Genomic DNA, 22,106 nt, shown 5'->3' with positions numbered 1-22,106 from the left:
TCCACTTGTCCAGCTTCTTTAACTTAAGTGAATTTTTCAACTTTACATTTAGTATACTGTATTTCACTTTGAAGACAGATATACTGTTGATTTTTACCTTTGTTGGGAGTAACAAGAAGCACCCAAATACCAGTATGCTCTTTTGCCAGGAAACTATCAGGTGATTTTTGCTATAATTCAGTTTAGGCTATTTAGGTTGATGGTTTCTTTGGTGTAGTGTTGGTAAGCTACCTTTCTTTCAGTCATTAGGACTGTTAGCCCCCCTTTTTTCCTGTGAAAGTTAGCACCTGCTTGGAGTTTTGCTAACTGAAGGCTTTTACATAGTATTAAATTTCAGTTTAATGTAACTTTGAGTATTAAGTTTTTGCATTACTTCTCTTTATTGTCAAACATTTGTGTTTTTCCTCAGTGACCATTTTCTGTTTTGTTGGCATTGTGTGTTTGACTTTAGAAGGCTGTCTCTCCACCCCCTTATTTTATTTTGATTACCATCTTTTTCTGTGTTATTTAGTTCAGTAACAAACTATTTTAGTGTTAGTTTCTTGTTATGTGTCTTTTGTCTTTTGCTAGAATCATGTTTGCTTGTGTAGCACTGTTTTTCTGTTATATGCTTCATTCTTTTTGTTTTGACATGTTTTTAGGAATTGTGTGTTATTCTGTCAGTTTTGCTTGACAATTTAAAACATTTTCTTCAGGGTTGCTATAATGAAGGTCCCCTGTTTGCCTGTGTAGCAGTATTTTGTTGTTATATGCTTCATTCTCTTTCTTTTGACATGTTTTTAATAATTGCATTATTTTTTAAAGTTTTGCTTGACAATTTAAAAATGTTTTCTTCAGAGTTGCTATGACATAGGTCCCCTGGGTTGCCTGGTAAGTTGTCCATTTGTTGTAGCTGCAAGGATTGGTCCTTGGAGCAATGATTCAGTTATTGTAAAAGGAAATTTTACTAGAGGAAGGCTTCTTTTTCTGATCCTAGAGTTCTCTTTCTGCCTCATAGTCCTTGGCATTGATAGATAAGATATCAAAGCCTCTCTAGTGCTACCTTGCTGACCATTAATGAGTGCCTTTCCAGTTCCTGCTCCATGTATGAATTTGCCTTCTTTTGTCAGAACAATATTTTTTCCTCTGTGCAAGAGATTACACAGCGACAATTGTATCATTAAACACTGAGGCAATGGTAATGATATTGCTGCCAAGACAAGAGAAACCATCACCACCACTAAAGGGTGACAGTCTCCATAATCAGACAAATCAGCTCCAGTAGACAATTAAGGTGGAGGTCTACACAGCCATGATTCAGGTTAAGCTCAGAGCTGCCTTACAGCACTCTCAAGAAATGCCTTTATTCACCTGACTGACTTTTGGAGGAGATAGCAGGTGTTTTGCTGTGAGTACTAGTTGGTGGATCAAAGCAAAGATGAGTGGAGAAGCCATTACAGCTGGCATTACCATGGTCACCCAAGACCTTATTTGCTCCAGTTTTAAGGGCCTAAGTCATCATGTGCCCACATTGTTTAAATCTATTTGGCATATAACGAAGTTTTTTTATTTTCCTGAGGCAATACAAAATTTTTCAGTTTTCCTATTGAATATTGTTTTTAAGTTTAAAATTGTTATTTTACATTTAACTTGATATGAAAATTCTGCATTGTACTCATTATTCAGACATTTTATTTTTCTTAAAATTTTTCATTATGGCTAATATTGACAAAGAAATTTTTCAACTGATATAGTATGGAGAAGTGAAACCTATTGAAGTCTCTCTAAAACAAGTTTTGGGCAACTGTACATAACTGTATACAGCACTTTATTTAGTAAATACATTGGGATGAAAAGTATTATGCTTTAGATTTTGTGTAGATGTGTGAGTAATGTAAGATAAAAACTTATTGATGCTAAAGATGACGAAGATAATTGAATTCAAAGAAATGTTTAGCAACATGCTGAATTGTCAACCTCTCTTGCAAGGTCATGGATGAGTATTACCTGTGTATATGCATGTTCATTATTGATGGCATCAAGGTTTTAAGCTGTTCTTAGTACCAAGACCTAAACTACTAATTTCTAAGGATTTGAGCTGCTCCTACACCTATGATTCAAGTTGCTGCAACACCAGAGACGTGAGCTAATGAAATGAGCTGTTCCAGTACTAAGGAACCAAGTCACTCCGGTACCTAGAATCTGAGCCTTTCCAATACAGCACTAAGGATTCAAGCTTCAATATCAAAGGTATGAACTGCTCCGAAACCGATAGTCAAAGCTGCACAAGTACCAGATTGTCCCAAAGCAAAGGAACTGAGTGTATCCAGGACCATGGATTTAGCCACTTAGTACTAAAGGTCTGAGCTAACTCAGCCTTGAGGATCTAAGTCACTCTGGCACCAGAGATTCAAGTAGCCCCATTATTTCTGATGCAAACTGCTCTAATACAGTCAGCTCTAGCACCAATACCAGAACTGCTGTAACAAGGTTCCACACTGTATTATGACTCAGGACCAGAGTTGCTATAGCTTCAAGGTTTCACTACTCAAGAATTTAAGGGGTAAGTGCTCAGAGAAGCAGTCGCAACCAGTTACGCTGTCTCAACAAAGGTGATAGTAACTTTGACCAGTAAAACCTTCTTCAAGCCAGGTCCTGGCTAGCTTAATTTTCTTTGATCCTCCTACTTCTGTTCTTCAAAGGAGAGTGTGATACCATAAATCCCTATGTATTTAGTGTTTGGAGTGCCCCTCTTTCACCTTAGGTCAGGGAAACCTGTCATAACAGAAGTTTTTGTGACCATGCAATTTAACCCTCCCTTCAGTGAGATGCTTTTTTGGAAATTTCAGGCTCTTTCTCTAGTGAGGCATAAGATGCTACAGAGGAAGATGTAGTGGTCAAACTCCAGTTGCTATTGAAGACAGAAAACTTCTCTCACTTTCAACCTTCTGCTCATCAAAGCACCGCTCAATGTTGTATCCAGGATTCCAGCCAGTGTTAGCAGAAGCTATGGCAAGATTTTCCTTTCCTCTCATGTCTTTTCTCTTTGAATTTGAGAATGCAAATTCAAAGATGAGCTTTCAAATCTGATGGTACATGTACTGTGCTACCTTTCAAATCTGATGGCACATGTACTGTGCTACTTGCTGGCCTTGTGTTTGTCAAGCCCATCCACATGAGGTGCAAATGCCTGACAGGCACCTTCCAATTCAAATGTTTTGGGGGAAGGGGGCCGGCCATGAGTGTGATGGCATCATAAGCTGGGAAAGCACAAGCAAAATATCAGATTGCATTTGCCTGTTGTTGAGCGAGACACATGAGGTCTTATATTAATCTGTGGACCATCTGTCTTGTCAGTTTCCATTTCTCAGCACTTGCTATACTTTTGGCTTTAACTATCCTGCGACAGTTTTTACTTTACTCTGGCACCTATGCAACTTTTACTAGTTAACCAGTAACATGCCACTTCCTGGTCTGCCATGCAGACACAAAACAGGAGCTCATGGTAGTGGCTAGTGGCCACTGGGAATTTCTGGTCTGGTAATGATACTACAGAAGTGAGGGATATATGCTTATTGGGCAGTACCTGTCAGGCACTTAACCCTTATGCCGGACAGAACCTTGGACAAAAAATGAGGTGTCTGAGGAGACATGAAGACCACAAAATTTGGCATGTATTGTATGAGTGATTGGTCTGTACAAAAAAAAAAAAAATAATAATTTTAGGAGGTTTCATAAAGTATTTGGTGGTAGGGGTTGGGAGGTGTAGTCATTTTGTCCAACCTTATGTAAAGCATTATTTGAATTTATAATAGGGCATTTTATATATATTTTTGTCTTTTACAGTTAAAGTTTATTTTGTATACAGTTATAACTTAAAACTGTTTGGGTTAGGTAAGTTGATTTTAGCCATTTGAATTTTAATAATAATGTATTAACCAACATATTTAAACTACAGTACTTTTTATGTTCGTTTGAAGACCATTTTGAAAAGCTGATTGATGCACGTGCCAACTATTTTTATATGGTTAGGCTTTTTACGTTCTTGTTTTTATGTAGTTTATGCTAATATTGATTATTGTATGCAAGTGCTATAATGAAGTTCAACTTAGAAAAAGTTTCTTTAGGTACAAAGTTTTTTTAATGTTGAGCTATAAAAGTAATACAATGTATAAAATTTTAACCATTGCCAGTGTACCATCTGTGTAAGGGTTTACAGCATTAACAAACTATCTTTAAAAGAAAGGGTAACACTATATGAACAACACATAGCTTGACGTAACGCACTTGCACTTGAAAAACAGTCTGATAGCTGTCTGCTTCATCAATTTATTTTACATGAAAACAACAGTGCAATGAAAGTTACAAGAACATACACACACACACACTCACTTATAAACAGTGGGTATGTTCAGAAATATTCATGAAGCCTTTCTTGTAAACAGTAGTTACCTTTTTGGATGCAAAGCAGAATAACTGTACAGTATTGAATTATTTTACAGTAATGAGGCACACAGCAAGTCTGTATTGTTATGGCAGTCTCTACAGGCTATTATACATGTAGAGACTTAAGATTCATGTGTTGGGTTTTGTTATCAGAAAAGTGCATGTTGGTAATATATACCGTATTTGACAGCATGTAAGATGCACCCTCATTTAAGTAGGAAATAATTAGGAAAAAAGTTTTTAGTGTACAGGTTAACAATATCCTATCTAAACTTCTAAAAACTGAAAAACTCTAAAAGCTCTAACTGAAATTTTCTTCAACTATCTCAATTTTCAGAGAGTGTATCTCTGAATTATATTTCATACAGCAACTAATGACAATGAGGATGTCGTTGGTACTGTCAGCTATTGTGTGGCTACTCATGGCAATAGTGATGTCTATAAAACTCAGTCAGATGATGTTCTAAGAATGTGAATATTACCAGAATGCTAATGGCACATGATCACAAAGTTGATGTTTTATATGATGATAATTTTATGATATACATGATGTTTATGCCAATGTTTTGTATGAAATAGCAAGTTGTTGCTATTTATAAGAAACAGTAATGAATTATTTGAGAAGTGCATCTGATATGCCATCAAATTCGGTCCATTTAGTTGTTATACACTTCTGTTATAAGAGCAAAAGAAGGAAAATGAATTAAAGGTGTATTCATATTATGGCATATAGAATATGTAGTGAAAGGATGGCTGGTGAAATTAGGTAGAAAATCAATAGTTGTTGACCTGTAGTTTTTCTTGAGGCATTAACTTCTGAATACCAAGGAATATCATTTACTAACAGTGTATTTGCAGTGCAGTGTTAATGTTTGATTTTTTGTTGTTAATCAGTATCTATTTAGTCACCTCTGATCTTTTGTAGGTGAATCACGTTACCAGTGACTTTCAGCTTCTGGTGTTTGTATTCGACTTGTGAGTTATTTACATAAAAAAGGGAAGTATAATGCTATACAGTAATGCATGACATTTACATGTTGGCTTTTGCTCTAGTTTTTACGGATGGGAGGGGTATGTTGAAGTGGGTATGGACATGCTTATCGAACTTACAAATGTCTAATTCGTATGATTTTTGTATGTAAATGCTATATGTATTAAAAAGGGCATTTATAGGGTTTGAATAAGTTAATAAGTAATGTTGTCAGCCATAAACCATCTAAATTTTATTGGTGACAGTTTTTAAATACAATTTGCAATGTAATTATTTAAATAACATTAGATCTAAATCCTTCACATCATTACATGTGTAATGTTTAGTTTTCTAGTCTGGTTGAATCATGTAATTATGGTATAGTAATAATGCAGTGAATATTGCATTTGAGTTTTAATATGTTTTTGTATTTTTGTGGTATTAAAAATTAATTATAAATTTATTATGTCATTGATGGTAATCTAAAGTCCTACTTCAAGAGCAGCAGCATTCCAGGGCCTAAAGTTAATGCACCTTTTAACCTCAAAACATTGGAAGAGCAAAGCTCCAAATTCCATGTAGTATTTGGGCTTTCAGGTAAGTATAAACCTTTAGGGAGGAAACCACATGCTAAATATCTAAGGAACAGGCCTTAACTACTATTTGTCATTCTTTTCTGTTTCTTTTTTGTGCTCTCTATATACTATCTGGTTCCTTCCCTAGCCTTTGTCTTGCCTGTCAGTAGTCAGTCAGAAGCTCATATTTTTAGTAATATCCTATTACCTAGCACCTGTTTATAAACCAAATTGGCAGTTTTCAGAAATTATTCCACTCAAAAATGCCAAACTTTCAAAGTAATATGTATTATTCATAGGTATAAAAAACTGTGGTCTTTCATATATGGAGTATCCTACTGCAAATGTGATGGACTGGCTGTATATTGACTGAACATGGGTGGTACCCAGGTAGAGATGGGTGGAGAGGGTATTCCCTTTCAGCCCGTATTCAGAATAAGAAACTGAAGGAAAAAATGAAGCTGGGTGGACGAGGTGGGTTACTTCTAATATATGGTTTGTATACTTGGGGAAAATACACATCACTAGAAAATTTGGCATTTGTTCATATGGGGATACAAAAACTATTTCTTTCATATATGGAGACTCTATTTATGAGGTAGTATTTGCAGGAGGGGCTGAGCACCTTTGTGGGCGAAGCAGAGTGTCACTGTGCAGAAAAAAGGCATTGGCACTGCACTGTTGGCACCACCTGGAGGCTGATGTGCTACTTCCCTGTATCCTTTCTCTGAATGTTGCAGGCTGGAATCACATTGGACCAATCTCAAAGAACTCGGTCTCCCTCCAGAGAGGCAGGAAACTGTCAGTTGGCAGCCTTTGTTAAGGATAAAAGACTCTACCTTGCCTCTTCCCCCTTGTTATAGAAGGGAAGACTAGGACTGGCATTCTGGCATAGTAGAACAGGGCCTTGTATGTCTAATCTGTTCTCATTCGAGTCCAGATTGTACATCAGCACAATTGTTCACAGGTATGGGTCCTTCATGAGAAAGGGAATGGGTTGATGCACTCACCACCTCTCTCCTCAGGACCTACACACTCCAGCCAAAGCACTTTAATGAGCTGTGGGTGGGATACTTGGGCAGTCCCCAGTAGTAACACTACTTGTTGGACTGCCACCACAGGTGGCGACATCCCTGCTTGAGGGATGTCACCCACAAGTTCCCCAACACCTTTTCGCTAAGGCCTGTGTGGCAGTCCAACAAGTATTGTTACTACTGGGAACTGCCCAAGTATCCCACCCACAGCTCGTTAAAGTGCTTTGGCTGGAGTGTGTAGGTCCTGAGGAGAGAGGTGGTGAGTGCATCAACCCATTCCCTTTCTCATGAAGGACCCATACCTGCAAACAATTTTGCTGATGTACAATCTGGACTGTAATGAGTACAGATTAGATATACAAGGCCCTGTTCTACTATGCCAGAAGGCCCGTCCTAGTCTCCCCTTCTATAACAAGGGGGAAGAGGCAAGGTAGAGTCTTTTATCCTTAACAAAGGCTGCCAACTGATGGTTTCCTACCTCTCTGGAGGGAGACCGAGTTCTTTGAGAATGAGGTGAAGGTAGTCTGATGGTGCCAGACTGCTGCTCTCACTATCGTTGGAGTGAGAAATTCTTCCAGAAGGTAATGTAGGGCCCACCACTTTATAATGTTGTGAGGTTGTGGGTAAGTTGGAGGGTCCTCTGCACAGTCAGAGGAACTGTAGGCTTTGGAGATTATCTCCCATAGCCAGAGTGAGTGTGTTTGGATATCTCCTTTTGTAAATGTCCCATACTTGCACTCTGGTCGAGGTTCTTCATCCTTCTCAGGTAAGTTTTAGGGCATAGCAACATTTCATCTGGCTCGCCACCAATGAATGATCAAAGGGAGGAAATCAAGAAACTCAACCTTAGGTTTCAACCAAGGAATTCACTTCTTGGCCACAAATTCTGGGATGAAGGAAAAGGAGAGGGAAAGCCAAAAGAAAGGGTTCCTAGACAATCCTTTTTGTGCAAATTGATACTAAGGAAAAAAGAAGCACACCAAACTGGGGGGATGACGTTAGATAATGCTGAAAACTGTCAGCTGGCAAAGCAGTAGCTCATCCAGATCTCCACCTTAGATTCACTGGAAGGAATTTAGGAATTCTCGTCTCATGAAAAGAGACAGCTGAGGTACCATTCCTACAGAGAAACAAAGGAATGAGTGATAAACGCCTTACTGAAAGCTGACTGCTATAAAGGAAGCCAAGACTATCCCAATCATATGCCATGGCCAGTAAAAAAAAAAAAAAAGTAAGAGTGTTGTTCTCCTTATTCTGGGAACCTCAGTCCCAAATGGCTTAAATTCTTAAAGTGCTAAAAGGTATTTTTCAAGACCATTTCGCTGCTGGACAGAGTCTCTACTCTTAGACCATTCATGACTGGCCTATGCATATGATTGGGGAAGTCTTACGGCTTTCATTAGGACAGAGTTCACTCTCATTCCCTCTTTCTTCAGTAGGAACAGTACCTCAAGCTTCATCTCTTTTAATGAGAGACTGAGAGTTCCTCAATTCTTCCCTCTGAATCTAAGGTGGAGATTTGGATGAGATACTGCTTTGGTGGCCTAAGCTTTTCAGCTCCATCTGAAATTATCATCCAAAGAATTTAGTGTGCTTTCTTATTTCTTAGGATGATTGGCACTGGAAAGAGTTTGAGCGGAACCTTTTCTTTTGGCTTCATCTCTCATCATTTTCCTTTATCCCTGAATTCTCCACTAAGACATGAAATCCTTGGTTCCAAACCCAAGGTTTGAGAATTACTTGACTCCCTCCATTTAACAATTTACTGGTGGAGGGCCAAGCGAAATGTTGCCATGCCCTAAATTTTATTTGAGAAGGACATAGAACACTCAGACCAGAGGTCAAGCACCTTTTCTTGAGTATGGGACATTACAAAAAAAGAGAGATCCAAACACCCTTTCCTTCTGGCTATGGCAGGCAATTGTCAAAGCCTATAGGTCCCTGGATTGTGTGGAGGACCCTCCAAACTGCCCACAAGCTCACAACATAATGGGCATTAGGCTCTCTATCACCTTCTGGATGAACTTCTCGGTCCAACAGGCAACGAGAGTAGCAGTCTGGCACCATCAGACTATCTTCACCTCTTTCTACAAGAGGGATGTTGCCCACAAGTCTCTTGACACTTTTTCTTTGAGGCCTGTGGTGGCAGCTCAACAGGTAGTGTTGTGTCACTACTGGGAACCATCCATATATCCCACGGCTCATTTGAGTGCTTTGGCTAGAGTGTGCTACTCCTGATGGGAGGTGGCACAGGCACCGACCAGTTCTCTCTCTCACAAGACCCATACCCGCATACATTTGTGCCAGAGTTCAAGGTGGACCCAAATGAGTATGAATAAGTAACACTAAGAGCCCCTGTTCTACTAATCTAAAATGCAATCCGTAGTCTCCCCTTCTATAACAAGGAAGAACTAACATGCAACCTAGAGAGTGGCTAAGGTCTTGAAGTTTGTAATGGTGGTCACACATCTTGACATGCGTGCAGCTCTCGTTATGGCACAGCTTGTGTCGTAAATTACAGCTTTGTCTTTTAAAATGGATCAGGTTATCACTCCTAGCACTGGCATGACCTTGGCCCTGACACAAGTCTGGTCGCAGGATGCTGGGCTGTATATTTGTATGGCTCTTGGAATTTACACTTAGTTGTGGCTAGTGGCACTGGCAATGCCCGAGGCTTGGTGCAGGTTTGATCTAGGGTCACAGGACTTTCATTAGTAGAGCTCCAGACATCAGCAGTGCAGTGGTTACTTTAAAAACTGGCAAGGTTCTGGTTTTGGTTATGATCACCCAAATAAATGGTTCCTGGCTCTGAGCTTATAGCATTTACTAGGGATCTCATCCACTGAAGAAGAGGAATAGGATGAATCAGAGTGCTCTTCAGAATATCATGAGGAGTGTTTAAACATGGCTCATCATTAAAGCTATGCATGAATTGTAACTGGAATCAATAAAGTTGGTGGTAGTGGAGCTTTCGCTGTCAAGCTGTGTAGATATTTAAATGAAGAGAAACTATTAGACATGTCTGAACTGGTTTCAGTATGTTTCCTCTTCAACATAATTGGCATCCGCTAGGGGGTGACAATCTACTGAACTGGAGCAGTGTAGGTAGAGGCAGGAGTAGCACTGGCTGCGGTAGGTATAAGCCCAGCAGCCTGGTCAACACCTCTCTGAAGGAGAAGAATCCTTGACAAATAGAAGCAAAAGAGTTCTTGCCAATGAGTGAGACCAAGGCAGAAGATTCAAAGTGATAATGACATTTTTTCATCCAAAATAATTTTTTCATGTTGGCTCATTATGAAAATGTGGTTAACCTTACACACCGACTGGACGTATCGTACGTCGACTAAAATTGTCTGTCGGGTGCCGAGTGGACGTACGGTATATCGACTACAAAAAGTTTTTTTAAATATTCGCGGAAAAATAGTTATAGGCCTAGTTTGCGAAAATTTTAAATCACGTGCCTTGAGGGATGCTGGGAGTTCACAGATCACACTGTTGTTTTGTTTACAAGCATTACCCAGCCGCGCATGCGCCAATTTCTTTCTTCTCGCACTACAGAGCATCAGCGACGCATCTCAGAAATTCTTTCGTCACTTTGTCGTAATTTTTGCACCATTTTATATTAGCCGTTACATAAAGTTTTATATATGAAAATGTGTGTAATTTCATGTACAATACAACAAAAAATAAATCATGGTTGTAGCTTTTAACAGTTTTGAAATATTTTCATATAAATTACGATGTGCCAAAATTTCAACCTTCAGTCAACTTTGACTTGACCGAAATGGTCGAAAAACGCAATTGTAAGCTAAAACTCTTACATTCTAGTAATATTCAATCATTTACCTTCATTTTGCAACAAATTGGAAGTCTCTAGCACAATATTTCGATTTATGGTGAATTTTTGAAAAAAACTTTTTCCTTACGTCCGCGCAGTAACTCGGCCGAAAGTCTCGGAAATTCTTTCGTCACTTTCTCGTAATTTTTGCACCGTTTTATATTAGTTGTTATATAAAGTTTTATATATGAAAATGTGTGCAATTTCATGTAGAATACAACAAAAAACAACCCATGGTTGTAGCTTTTATCAGTTTGGAAATATTTTCATATAAATCATAAGTGCCAAAATTTCAACCTTCGGTGAACTTTGACTCGACCGAAATGGTTGAAAAACGCAATTGTAAGCTAAAACTCTTACATTCTAGTAATATTCAATCATTTACCTTAATTTTGCAACAAATTGGAAGTCTCTAGCACAATATTTCGATTTATGGTGAATTTTTGAAAAAACTTTTTCCTTACATCCACACGCGGTAACTCGGCCGAACATCTCAGAAATTCTTTCGTCACATTGTCGTAATGTTTGCACCGTTTTACATTAGCCATTACATAAAGTTTTATATATGAAAATGTGCGCAATTTCATGTAGAATACAACACAAAATAACTCATGGTTGTTGCTTTTATCAGTTTTGAAATATTTTCATATATATCATGATAAAACGCAATTGTAAGCTAAAACTCTTACATTCTAGTAACATTCAATCATTTACCTTCATTTTGCAACAAATTGGAAGTCTTTAGCACAATATTTCGATTTATGGTGAATTTTTGAAAAAAACTTTTTCCCTACCTCCGCGCGTGGTAACAGCTGAAAATCTCAGAATTTCTTTAGTCACCTTGTCGTAATTTTCACACTGTTTTATATTAGACCTTACATAAAGTGTTATACATGAAAATGTGCGCAATATCATGTAGAATACAACAAAAAATAACTCATGGTTGTAGCTTTTATCAGTTTTGAAAAAATATTTTCATAGAAATCACGATAAATGAAAAAATTCGACCTTCGGTCAACTTTAACTCGACCGAAATGGTCGAAAAATGCAATTGTAAGCTAAAACACTTACAGTCTAGTAATATTCAATCAATTACCTTCATTATGCAACAAACGGGAAGTCTCTAGCACAATATTTTGATTTATGGTGAATTTTAGAAAAAAAACTTTTTACGTCCTCGCGTTACGAATTCATGCATCATTTTGTGATAATATTTTCTGTGTTGCTTTGATCGTTTTACAATTTGTTATATACCAAAATCATCGCAATTTAGTGTACAATACAACAACAAAAAAATAACTCATTAGCTTTAACCGTTTTGCTCACAGCGCGATTTGTATACAATTATATATGAATTTTTTTTGCGCTGTCATATATTCCAGCATTTATATATGATAATGATATTTTTTTTCATTTCTGATGGTTGCATACTAAACTTCAGGCAATGACAAAAAAAATGAGCCAAAAATGAACTCTTAATCTTAAAAACTAAGCGTGCTGTGATTTTTTGAAAAAAAATTTTTTTCCACTTCGGCGCTAACTCCCGAACGCCGCCGGCATATGACAGACACTTTTGTAAATAGAGGCTCAGCGTTTAAGGGTTAATGGGTTATGATGAAATAATATGTTCATGCTCTTTTACCACTCTATACATAAGAAAGAAGAAACCTGATGTATAAAATGTTTACATACTATAATTGGTGTCACCATTAATCCTTAATAATGGACACTGCAACACTTGCCATTAATACATCACCTTACTTCATTTATCAAATGATCAAATTTTATTATAAATAAAGGACCCATACCAATGAAAAGCTAAGACAATATCATTACTATAATATTACTGCTGTAGGTATAAAACTGGCTTACCAAGGTATTTGATGACTAAGCATGAAAACGATGGTGACAACAAAAGCACAAGCTCAGGTAGAGTAAGCATAGCATCGTATTAATTTGTAGCATATTTACAAAGCTTAAATGCTTAAACCATGTACAAATTAAAAAATACAACAGAATACAATAATTAAAAAACTACATACACCTGACTAGTCTTTATCTCTAACAGAAAGGCAAATGTGCAAAAAAGCACTGTGCAAATGAAACTTTTCCAGTGCAAACACTAGAGTGCAGAGTGAAATGCATATTCATCAGAATGTTACAAAGAAATCTTGTACTTAGTAATTCAGTAGCAAAGAAATGAAGCATAATGAAAGCAACAATTAGCAAACAGCCTACCACAACTGCTTAATTAATCCAGAATGAAGAAAAAGCAATTGTAGAAATCCATTGAAAAGCAGAGGCAAAGAACTTACTCATTTCAACACTATTCTTAAAAAATTATGAAACTTATAGTTAGTAGTTAATCATTCACTAATTGTTTATGAATACCAAAACCAATGTGATAAAAGATAATGGAATGTGCAGAAATGCAAAAAAAAAAAAAGCACACCAAACACAAACTTTAATCATTATACAGTAGCACTAATTCTTCTCTAGACCAAATAAGAACAATATTAATTACAAAATTTCTGGCATCCACATCAGACTGGAGAGATAACCTGGAGGTAGATAATCGTTAGTTAGGTTAGCTGTTATGTCTATTGTAACTTGCTACATCCTGGCTCAGGAACAAACAGAGAAAATGTGCTAAGCAACTTGTCGTTTAAGAGAAATACACAACAGTACAAGGAATGGACAGGAACTGAAATTAAAAAAAAATGAAACCTTGAAAGAGAAAACACAAAAAGTGGAATGTTGGGAATGTCAGTAGAGAAGTGTGACAGAAAGGCAAATAATGACTGGTGGCTGCCCGAGACTCACAGCTCGTACCACTTACGCACCTAAGACTAGTTTCCTGTGCATTGGGTTTGTCGTGTACCTGTTGATTTTTTGTTACATTCCTACTTTCCATATATGTATTTAATATTTGTAAGTTACCTCGTATATTTTTGTAAAGATAATTTTGTTTGGCTTTTCACTTAATATTTCTCAGAAATTTTATCAGGCCAAATTGCAGACTGAATGTACGTGTGTATATATATGAATGAAGAACGTTCTGTAGTAACATCTAGAGCCATTCTTTTTGAGGAGTAAATATTTGTTGATATCACTGTTTTGAAATTCTGCTCTCATTTGTAGCAGGAGTAAAAAGAATTTTTAAGAATATGACAGCTGCAAAAATTTGAGATCAAGCTTCAGAAGAAAAGGAATATGATTTGTAGAGTTCAATCATCTACATATGAATAACCAAACCATCTGCATATGAATAATCAAGAAGTGGTCAATGTTGAAAAGAAGGGAACGGTTAGGTAACAACTGCAAGAACTTTAGCAGGAAATCAGGTGCTGTGTTAAAATGACACATGGTTTTCAACTATAAGTACTGAAAACAATGAAGGAGAAAAATGACTCCATGCCAGCACATTTTGAACAACATGGCATGTATCTGTGGAGTTCAGGTGCCATGAGTCTTGCAACAAGTGTTTATGATATTCATGTGGACCCTTCTCCTTAATAGAAGAAACAAGGACTAATGTGCATGATATAAAAAAAATGTACAAAACTGAAATTATGCAATAAATTCTGAATGCAAAATTATTACAGCTGTACTTTAATTATGTGAAATCACAAACTTCGCTTATAAATTCTTCAGTCTGACAAAAACTGCATATCCCTTTCTGTTGACACTCACATTACCTACGAAATTATGTAATTATATGTCAGAAAGGGAAGATTTTAGCCATACTCTTGAGTCAAGGTAACTTCACAAAACTGCTGTTAAGATGCTTTAGTTACATTCCAAACTTTACATGCTGGCTGTGTCATCTATTTCGTGTTGTTTAGAACAACCTGAATGCTGAAAGTGTAAAAATGTTTACAATTTGATTTTGCACAACACATGCAGATGCTGGTATGCGAAAGAAAAAAAATTGTTACTTTAAACAGGACTCTTGTGCAAAATCTAGTTAAAAACTTGCAAAATTAAGTAAAAAATAAGCATTAATTGTATATTAGACACAGTATATATCTATCTACCAAGAAAGGATAATCTGAACAAGATCTCCAATGTTCAAAATGTAACATTCAAAGGTAAGAAGCCATGAGCCGGATTTTCTCACTGAATGATAAATTTGAGCACGGAAACATTGGCAGATTTTCCATTAGAATGTTAGCAAGGTTTAAAATGTATGTAAAAAGTTTATTAATCTTAGCTTAATGATAAATAATATTGCCAAGACCAGGAAGAACATTCTTTATTGTATGCGCTTTCGAGGTATAAAACCTCATCATCAGGCTTAAAAAACTGACAAGGATTAGAATCAATAAAATTACAATAAAATGAATTGTCATAATAAATCTTAAGCAAAAATACTAACGAAATATATAAAATGAACAAGTAAATACAAACTAAAAGGGTGAGATGTAAAATAACAAAAAATTAAAAACCCAAACATAAAAATATGAAAATAAAACTAAGGTGAAATGTAAACAAACTCCCACTCACAAAGTAAAATATTTAATGACCTAATTGAGTACCTACTATGAAATTACATGATAGCTAGTTGAATACCAGACGAGTTGTTCAACTCCGGCTTCATCTTTTTAATAGTCAGCGACTCTGAAATTAAAAGGTCCAGTCTATTTGAACAAAAAGACAGTACCCGAAAATCCAGGTCAGTGAAAGGATGGTCCTGTGCTAAACTGTGTTCTCTAATGGCAGAAAAGGGTGGTTTGGAAAGGGGAAACCTAGTTCTAATAGAAAGACCTCTGTGTTCCAAAATTCTGTGTCTGAGCCAAAGTTGTAGAAGATGAACTCAATATGCACTTTGATAAATAGAGCCTATAATGTTTGTTGTGATTTTAATTTATTTCATCAAGATATGGTTTTCCTCCAGAATTATTTTTCTGAAAACTCATATCCCATTTTTGTATTTTGCAAAGTTCTGAAAAATTTTTTAAATGAAAAGTTTTGTCCCAGACCGGTGTACAGTACTGCTAGTAAAGATGTAAAGTACATTAAATTGCCTTACCTTGGTCATAGTAGCTATATGGTCCAAAAAAAGTTACAAGAAATACTTAAGCATTGTTTCCCTCAAATCAGTTTCCGGTTTGTTTTCTGTAATCCTTTTACAATAAGATCACTTTTGAGAGAGAAGCCTACTCTGCCTGTGGACCTTAATTCCTGTGTCGTTTACTTGTTCACTTGTTCGCAGTGTGGTCTGCGATACGTGGGATCCAGTTCCTGCTGGCTCAGACACAGAATTTTTGGAACACAGAGGTCTTTCTATTAGAACTAGGTTTCCCCTTTCCAAACCACCCTTTTCTGCCATTAGAGAACACAGTTTAGCACAGGACCATCCTTTCACTGACCTGGATTTTTCGGGTACTGTCTTTTGTTCAAATAGACTGGACCTTTTAATTTCAGAGTCGCTGAATATTAAAAAGATGAAGCCGAATTGAACAACAACTCGTCTGGTATTCAACTAGCTATCATGTAATTTCATAGTAGGTACTCAATTAGGTTGTTAAATATTTTACTTTGTGAGTGGTAGTTTGTTTACATTTCACCTTAGTTTTATTTTCATATTTTTATGTTTGTGTTTTTAATTTTTCGTTATTTTACGTCTCACCCTTTTAGTTTGTATTTACTTGTTCATTTTATATATTTCATTAGTATTTTTGCTGAAGATTTATTATGACAATTCATTTTATTGTAATTTTACTGATTCTCATCCTTGTCGGTTTTTTCAGCCTGATGATGAGGTTTTATACCTCGAAAGCGCATACAATAAAGAATGTTCTTCCTGGTCTTGGCAATATTATTTATCATTAAGCTAAGATTTCCAAGTAGCCGCCCAATTACCGAGACAAGTTTATTAATATATTAGGCCACTGCTTATGAAATTGCATTATCCCTAATTTATACTGCTGCATAAGGGAAGGGAAGATGTTAAAAAGGACTGAAGCCTCCTTTTAATAGAAAACAAATATCTGAAATATTTATATACCAGATTCTTTCTGAATAAATCCCATTTTCTCAAGCAAACAATCAAGTCAGTATACTTCAGACTTCCTAATAATCTAAAAGAATTGGAACTTTCAAAACCACTGTCTGTAAACTATCTGTTGCAAAATATGACATGAGGCTCTTTCCAGATGTATAAGCAAAATTAATATTACCTGATGGTATGGCAGTCACTGTAGTAGTTGCTGGTAAAGTCATGGTTGCTGATGATGGAGTGACAGAAGATTCTGGTGATGGAAATGCAGCAGTACTTAAAGTCGGAACAGTAGTGGTGGTCAAGGCAAAGTAACTGGTTGTTGAATTTAACTGTGCCATTCTGGGAGTTGATGTTTGTGACATTGACGTTCTGGATGACGTGGAAGTACTAGCAGTCATAGGCATGGAGGCAGGTGCTGAAGTTCCAGTAACAGTGATCATTTTTGATGGTGTGGATAAGGTAATAGTTGATGAGGTAGTATGATTAGTTGTGGATGCTACAGCTGAAGAGAGTGAGGTGCCACTTAAGGTTACTGGGGCAGTGGAAAATCCTGAAGTTGTGGATACAGCTGGCATTGTAAGAGGGATTCTGTTTGAAAAATCTGTTGGAGCAACAATAGTTGGAATTGAGGTCGAGGGTACAGTAGTTGGTGCTGAAGTCCTCGGAAGGGATGAACTTGTTAAAACTTTTGATTCTGTACTTTTTAATGAAAGTCCTGGAACATTAGTTATTGATGTTGTGGGAACAGTAGTTGCTGATGAAACTGTGAAAATTTTACTGCTAGAAATTGATACTGGATCAGTAGCTGCAGTGTTTGCAACAGTTTTATTTGTAAAAGTCTCAGGAACAGTACTTATTAGAGAAACTTCAGGAGCAGTAGGGGTTTGAGGTGATGTAAGAGAGTTGGAGAATGCAGATGTTTTAAGTGTGGTAATGGGTGAAATTGAATGTACACTTGTCTCTAAAGTAGTAGCAGTTATGGAAGGTGAAATAGGAAGTAGAAAAGTAGATTTTGAGGTTGATGGAACACGGGCAGAGAGAGATACTGAAGGTTCATTAGTGACTGAAGTAAGAACAGGTGGGAATGCTAAATCTGTAGTTTCAACACGGCTTGCTGATGTTGCTGGAAGAGTGCCGGTTACTGAGGCAGAAGATACATTGCTAGTACTTAGTGTAATTGGTGCATTTGTAATAACGGATATAGTTGAAACGTTAGTAGTAATTAATGAACCTGAAAGAATGGGAGTAGCTGAGGCGCTGGGTATATCAACATCTGTGAAGGTTCCTGGTGCAGTGGTAGCTTTGATCATGTTACTACTTGCAGGTGACTCTGGAGCTGTAGCAGTTGTATTTATGGGAGTAGGGATTGCAATCACTGGAGTGATGGGAAAGGTTGAGATGGCTTTTGAAACGTTTGTTACAATGCTGTTATTTGATAATGCTGGAGCAGTGGTGGTCAATGAACCTGTGGGTACAGTGAGAGTGAGTAATATATTTGAAACTGAGGAAGTAACTGAACTGGTGTTTACATTACTAGATGTTAAGGCTGTAGGAACAGGGATACGTGGTATGGTTCTCATACTGGTTAAAATCTGTTGAAGTGTTGTGGCTGAAGATGAAGGAACAGTAGAAGATTTAGATAATGTACGGGCGGTGGAACTGCTCAGTGTTGTTGGAACCTTTTCAAGCACTGAAGTCATAGATATACTGGTTTCTGAGTAGGTGATAGGTACAGGAGTTGAATTTGATGACTGGGTCATAGAACTTACAGTTGGTGGAACAGTGTTGGTGGTGGTGTGAGAAGCTGATGGGTGAATAGTAGTTGGAACAAAAGCAGGCAAGATTGTTGAATTTATATTAGCACTGACAGTTGTGATTACTGGAAAACTGTTGGTCAGCAATGTTTGTACAGTGGAATTATCTAATGCAGATGAGGTCACTGGGACAGAAGCAACTGTGACAGGTTTTAGAAGTATGCTAGACACTGATACTTCATCAGTAGTTACAGAAAGTAATGGAACAGCAGTAGCGTTTGAAGTAGATGGAACACTGGCTGAGGTAAAGGCTGCAGGTTCATTAGTGGCTGAAGTAGGGACAAGTGGAAATGCTGAATCTTTAGTTACAATGGTACTTGCTGACGTTGCTGGTAGTGTTCTGGTAGTCGAGGCTGAGGATACATTAGGAGTGCTTAATGGAAATGATTCATTTGTCAAACTTGATATAGTTGAAATATTGGTAGGAATAAATATAGTTGAAAGGTTGAGAGCAGCTAAAGTGCTGGATATACTAGCAGCTGTTGAGGTTGCTGGTGCAATGGTAGTTTTGATCACATTAATGTTTGTAGATGACTTTGATGCTATAGTGGTTGGAAGTACTGTGGAGGTACTTGAAAATACTGGAGCAATGGTATAACTTGACGGGGCTTTTGAAACAGTAGTCAAAATGCTGGTTTTTGATAATGGAGAAGCAGTCGTGGCCAATGAAACTGTAGGTACAGTGACAGTGGTAAATGTATTTGAAACTGCAGAAGCAACTGTACTGGAGTTTACATTACGAGATGTTAAGGTTAAATGTGTTGTGGTTGGAGATGAAGGAATAGATAGTCTGGTTTCTGAAGAGGTGGTTGGTATAGAAGTTGAGGATTGGATCATGGAACGTACAGTTGATGCAATAGTGTTGGTAGCGGTGGGAAAGGCTGATGGATGTCTAGTGGTCGGAGCAAGAACAGACATGGTTGTTGAATTTATTCTTGTTGCACTGACATTTGGCATTATTGGAAAAGTGCTTGTTTCTAATTCTTGTACATGGGAAGTCGGTAATGAAGATGAAGTTATTGGTACACTGGTTGTTGGTAAGAGTGAATGAACTGTGCTAGATATTGATACTTCATCAGTAGTTACAGAAGTCAGGGGCATAGCAGTAGAGTTTAAAGCTGATGGAACATTGGCAGAGGTAGATGCTGAAGGCAATTTAGTGGTTGAATTACGGACAAATGGTGACACTGAATCTGTGATTACAATTGTGCTTGTTGATGCTGCCGGAAGTTTGGTGGGTACTGAGGATGAGGATACATTGGTTGTACTTAGCACACCTGATATATTTGTAAAACTTGATGTAGTTGAAACATGGGTGGTAGTTAATGTATTTGCAACATTGGAAGTAGCTGAAATGCTTGGTATATAAGTAGATGTTAAGGGTGCTGGTGTGCTGGTATTTTTTATCACATCTGTAATAGTAGATGACTCTGAAGCTGTACTGGTTGTATGTACAGTGGAAGTGTTTGAAATTGCAGGAGCAGTGATAGAATTGGGTGGGACTTTTGAAACTGTAGTTACATTGCTGCTATTTGATAATGGTGGAGCAGTGGTGGGTACTGAAACTGTGGTTAAAATTTCAGTGATTAATGCATCTGAAACAGAGGAAGTAACTGAAATAGTGTTTAAATTACTAGTTGTTAAAGATGCAGGAACATGGGTAGCTGGTGTGACTCCTTCACTGGTTAAAATCTGTTGTGTAGTGGCTGGAGGTGAAGGAGCAGTAGAATCTACAGAGATTGTAGAAGCAGTGGAACTGCTCAGTGTTGTTGAACCCTTTTTAAGTACTGAAGTCACAGATGCACTGGAATCTGAAGAGGTGATGGTTCCAGGTGTAGAAAATGAGGATTGGGTCATAGAACTTACAGTTGTCAGAACAGTGTTGGTGGTGGTGTTCAGGGTAGATTGTTGATTATTGGTTGGAGAAAGAACAGAAATGGTTGTTGAACTCATGTTTGTATTATTGAGAGATGTCATTACTGGAGAACTGTTGTTCTGTGACGTTTGTGTTGTAAAAGAATTTAATGTAGATGAAGTTATTGGTATACTGGGAGATGTTAAGGGTAAAGGAACTGAGATAGACACTGATGCTGCGTCAACAGTTACAGATGCCAGTGGAACATTTGTCAAATTTGAAGGAGATGGAACTCCAGTGGAAGTAGTGGCTGAAGGTTCATTTGTGGTTGAAGTAAGGACAGGTGTGGATACTAAATCTGGAGTTACAATGCTGCCTGCTGAAGCTGCTGGAAGTGTGTTGGTTACTAAGTTTGAAGTTACATTTGTAGTATCTAATGTAATCGATATATTTGTAATACTTGATGTATTTGAAATATTGTTTGGAATTAATATGGTTGAAACAGTGGGAATTACTGTAGTGTTTTGTATGTTAGCGTTTGTTAAAGATGCTGGTTCAATGGTTGTTTTGATCACATTAGTAGTTGTAGATAACTCCGGAGTTGTAATGGTTATAGGTACAGGAGTATTGCTTGAAATTATTGGAGCGATGTCAAGGGTTGATGTGGACTCTGAAAATGCAGACACGTTGCTGCTCATGAATAATGCCGGAGCAGTGGTGGTCAGTGAATCTGTGGGTAAAGGGATAGTCAATGATGTATTTGAAACAGAGTAAGTAACTGAACTGGGGTTTATATTCATAGTCGTTAAAGTTTCATGAACAGGTCTAGGGGGCGTTTTTCCTTCACTTGGTAAAGTCTGTGGAAGTGTTGTGGTTGGAGATGTAGGAACTGTAGAAGATACATTTATTGTAGGGACAGTGGAACTGCTTAGTGTTGTTGGAATCTTTTTCAAGGTTGAAGTCACTGGAACACTGGGTATTGGAGAGGCTGCTGGAATATGCTTAGAAATTGAATGTTGGGTGGTGGAACTTTCACTGGATGTAACAGTGATGTTTGTGAAGATAGCAGCAGATTGTGAATTAGTGGTTGGAGGAAGAGCAGGCAGGGTTGTTGAATTTATATCTGTAACTGGCAGTTGTGGAGAACTGTTGGTTTGTGATGTCTGTACACTGGTAATATTCAATGTAGATGAATTCACTGGGACAGTGGAAGCTGTGATGGGTTTCAGAACTACACTAGACATTGATACTTTGTCATTACTTACAGAAAGTGGTGGAACAGCAGTAGAATTTGAAACATTGGTAGGAATAAATATTGTTGAAAGGTTGAGAGTAGCTGAAGTGCTGGGTATATTAGCAGTTGTTAAGGTTGCTGGTGCACTGGTAGTTTTGATCACATTAATGTTTGTAGATGACTTTGGAGCTATAGTGGTTGGAGGTACTACTGTGGAAGTACTTGAAAATACTGGAGCAATGGTATAATTTGATGTGGCTTTTGAAACAATAGTCAAAATGCTGGTTTTTGATAATGGTGGAACAGTGGTGGTCAATGAACCTGTAGGTATTGGAACAGTGGTGGTCAATGAACCTG

General features: G+C 37.4%; 2 protein-coding genes across 2 annotated transcripts in view; one reads left to right on the top strand and one right to left on the bottom strand.

Annotated features, from left to right (window-relative positions):
- The window catches only part of LOC136839173 (protein ABHD18), an 89,074-nt gene extending 85,381 nt beyond the window's left edge, over window positions 1-3,693 (top strand). Inside the window, exon 11 of the transcript XR_010853240.1 lies at window positions 2,829-3,693. The gene's annotated coding sequence lies outside the window, so the exon portion shown is untranslated. The remainder of the gene's footprint in view (window positions 1-2,828) is intronic.
- Window positions 3,694-10,181: 6,488 nt separating this feature from the next.
- Window positions 10,182-22,106, bottom strand: part of LOC136839171 (mucin-2-like) — an 84,615-nt gene continuing 72,690 nt past the window's right edge. Inside the window, exons 30-31 of the mRNA XM_067104860.1 lie at window positions 17,025-17,261; window positions 10,182-14,700 (exon numbers count right to left, since the gene is read on the bottom strand). Of these exons, the coding sequence (XP_066960961.1) occupies window positions 14,684-14,700; window positions 17,025-17,261 (254 nt within the window). The 3' untranslated portion in view covers window positions 10,182-14,683. The remainder of the gene's footprint in view (window positions 14,701-17,024; window positions 17,262-22,106) is intronic.

The sequence above is a fragment of the Macrobrachium rosenbergii genome, chromosome 6 (genome assembly GCF_040412425.1).
Source record: "Macrobrachium rosenbergii isolate ZJJX-2024 chromosome 6, ASM4041242v1, whole genome shotgun sequence".
Lineage (NCBI taxonomy): Eukaryota > Metazoa > Arthropoda > Malacostraca > Decapoda > Palaemonidae > Macrobrachium > Macrobrachium rosenbergii.
This window is presented reverse-complemented; position numbering and strand designations above follow the sequence as displayed.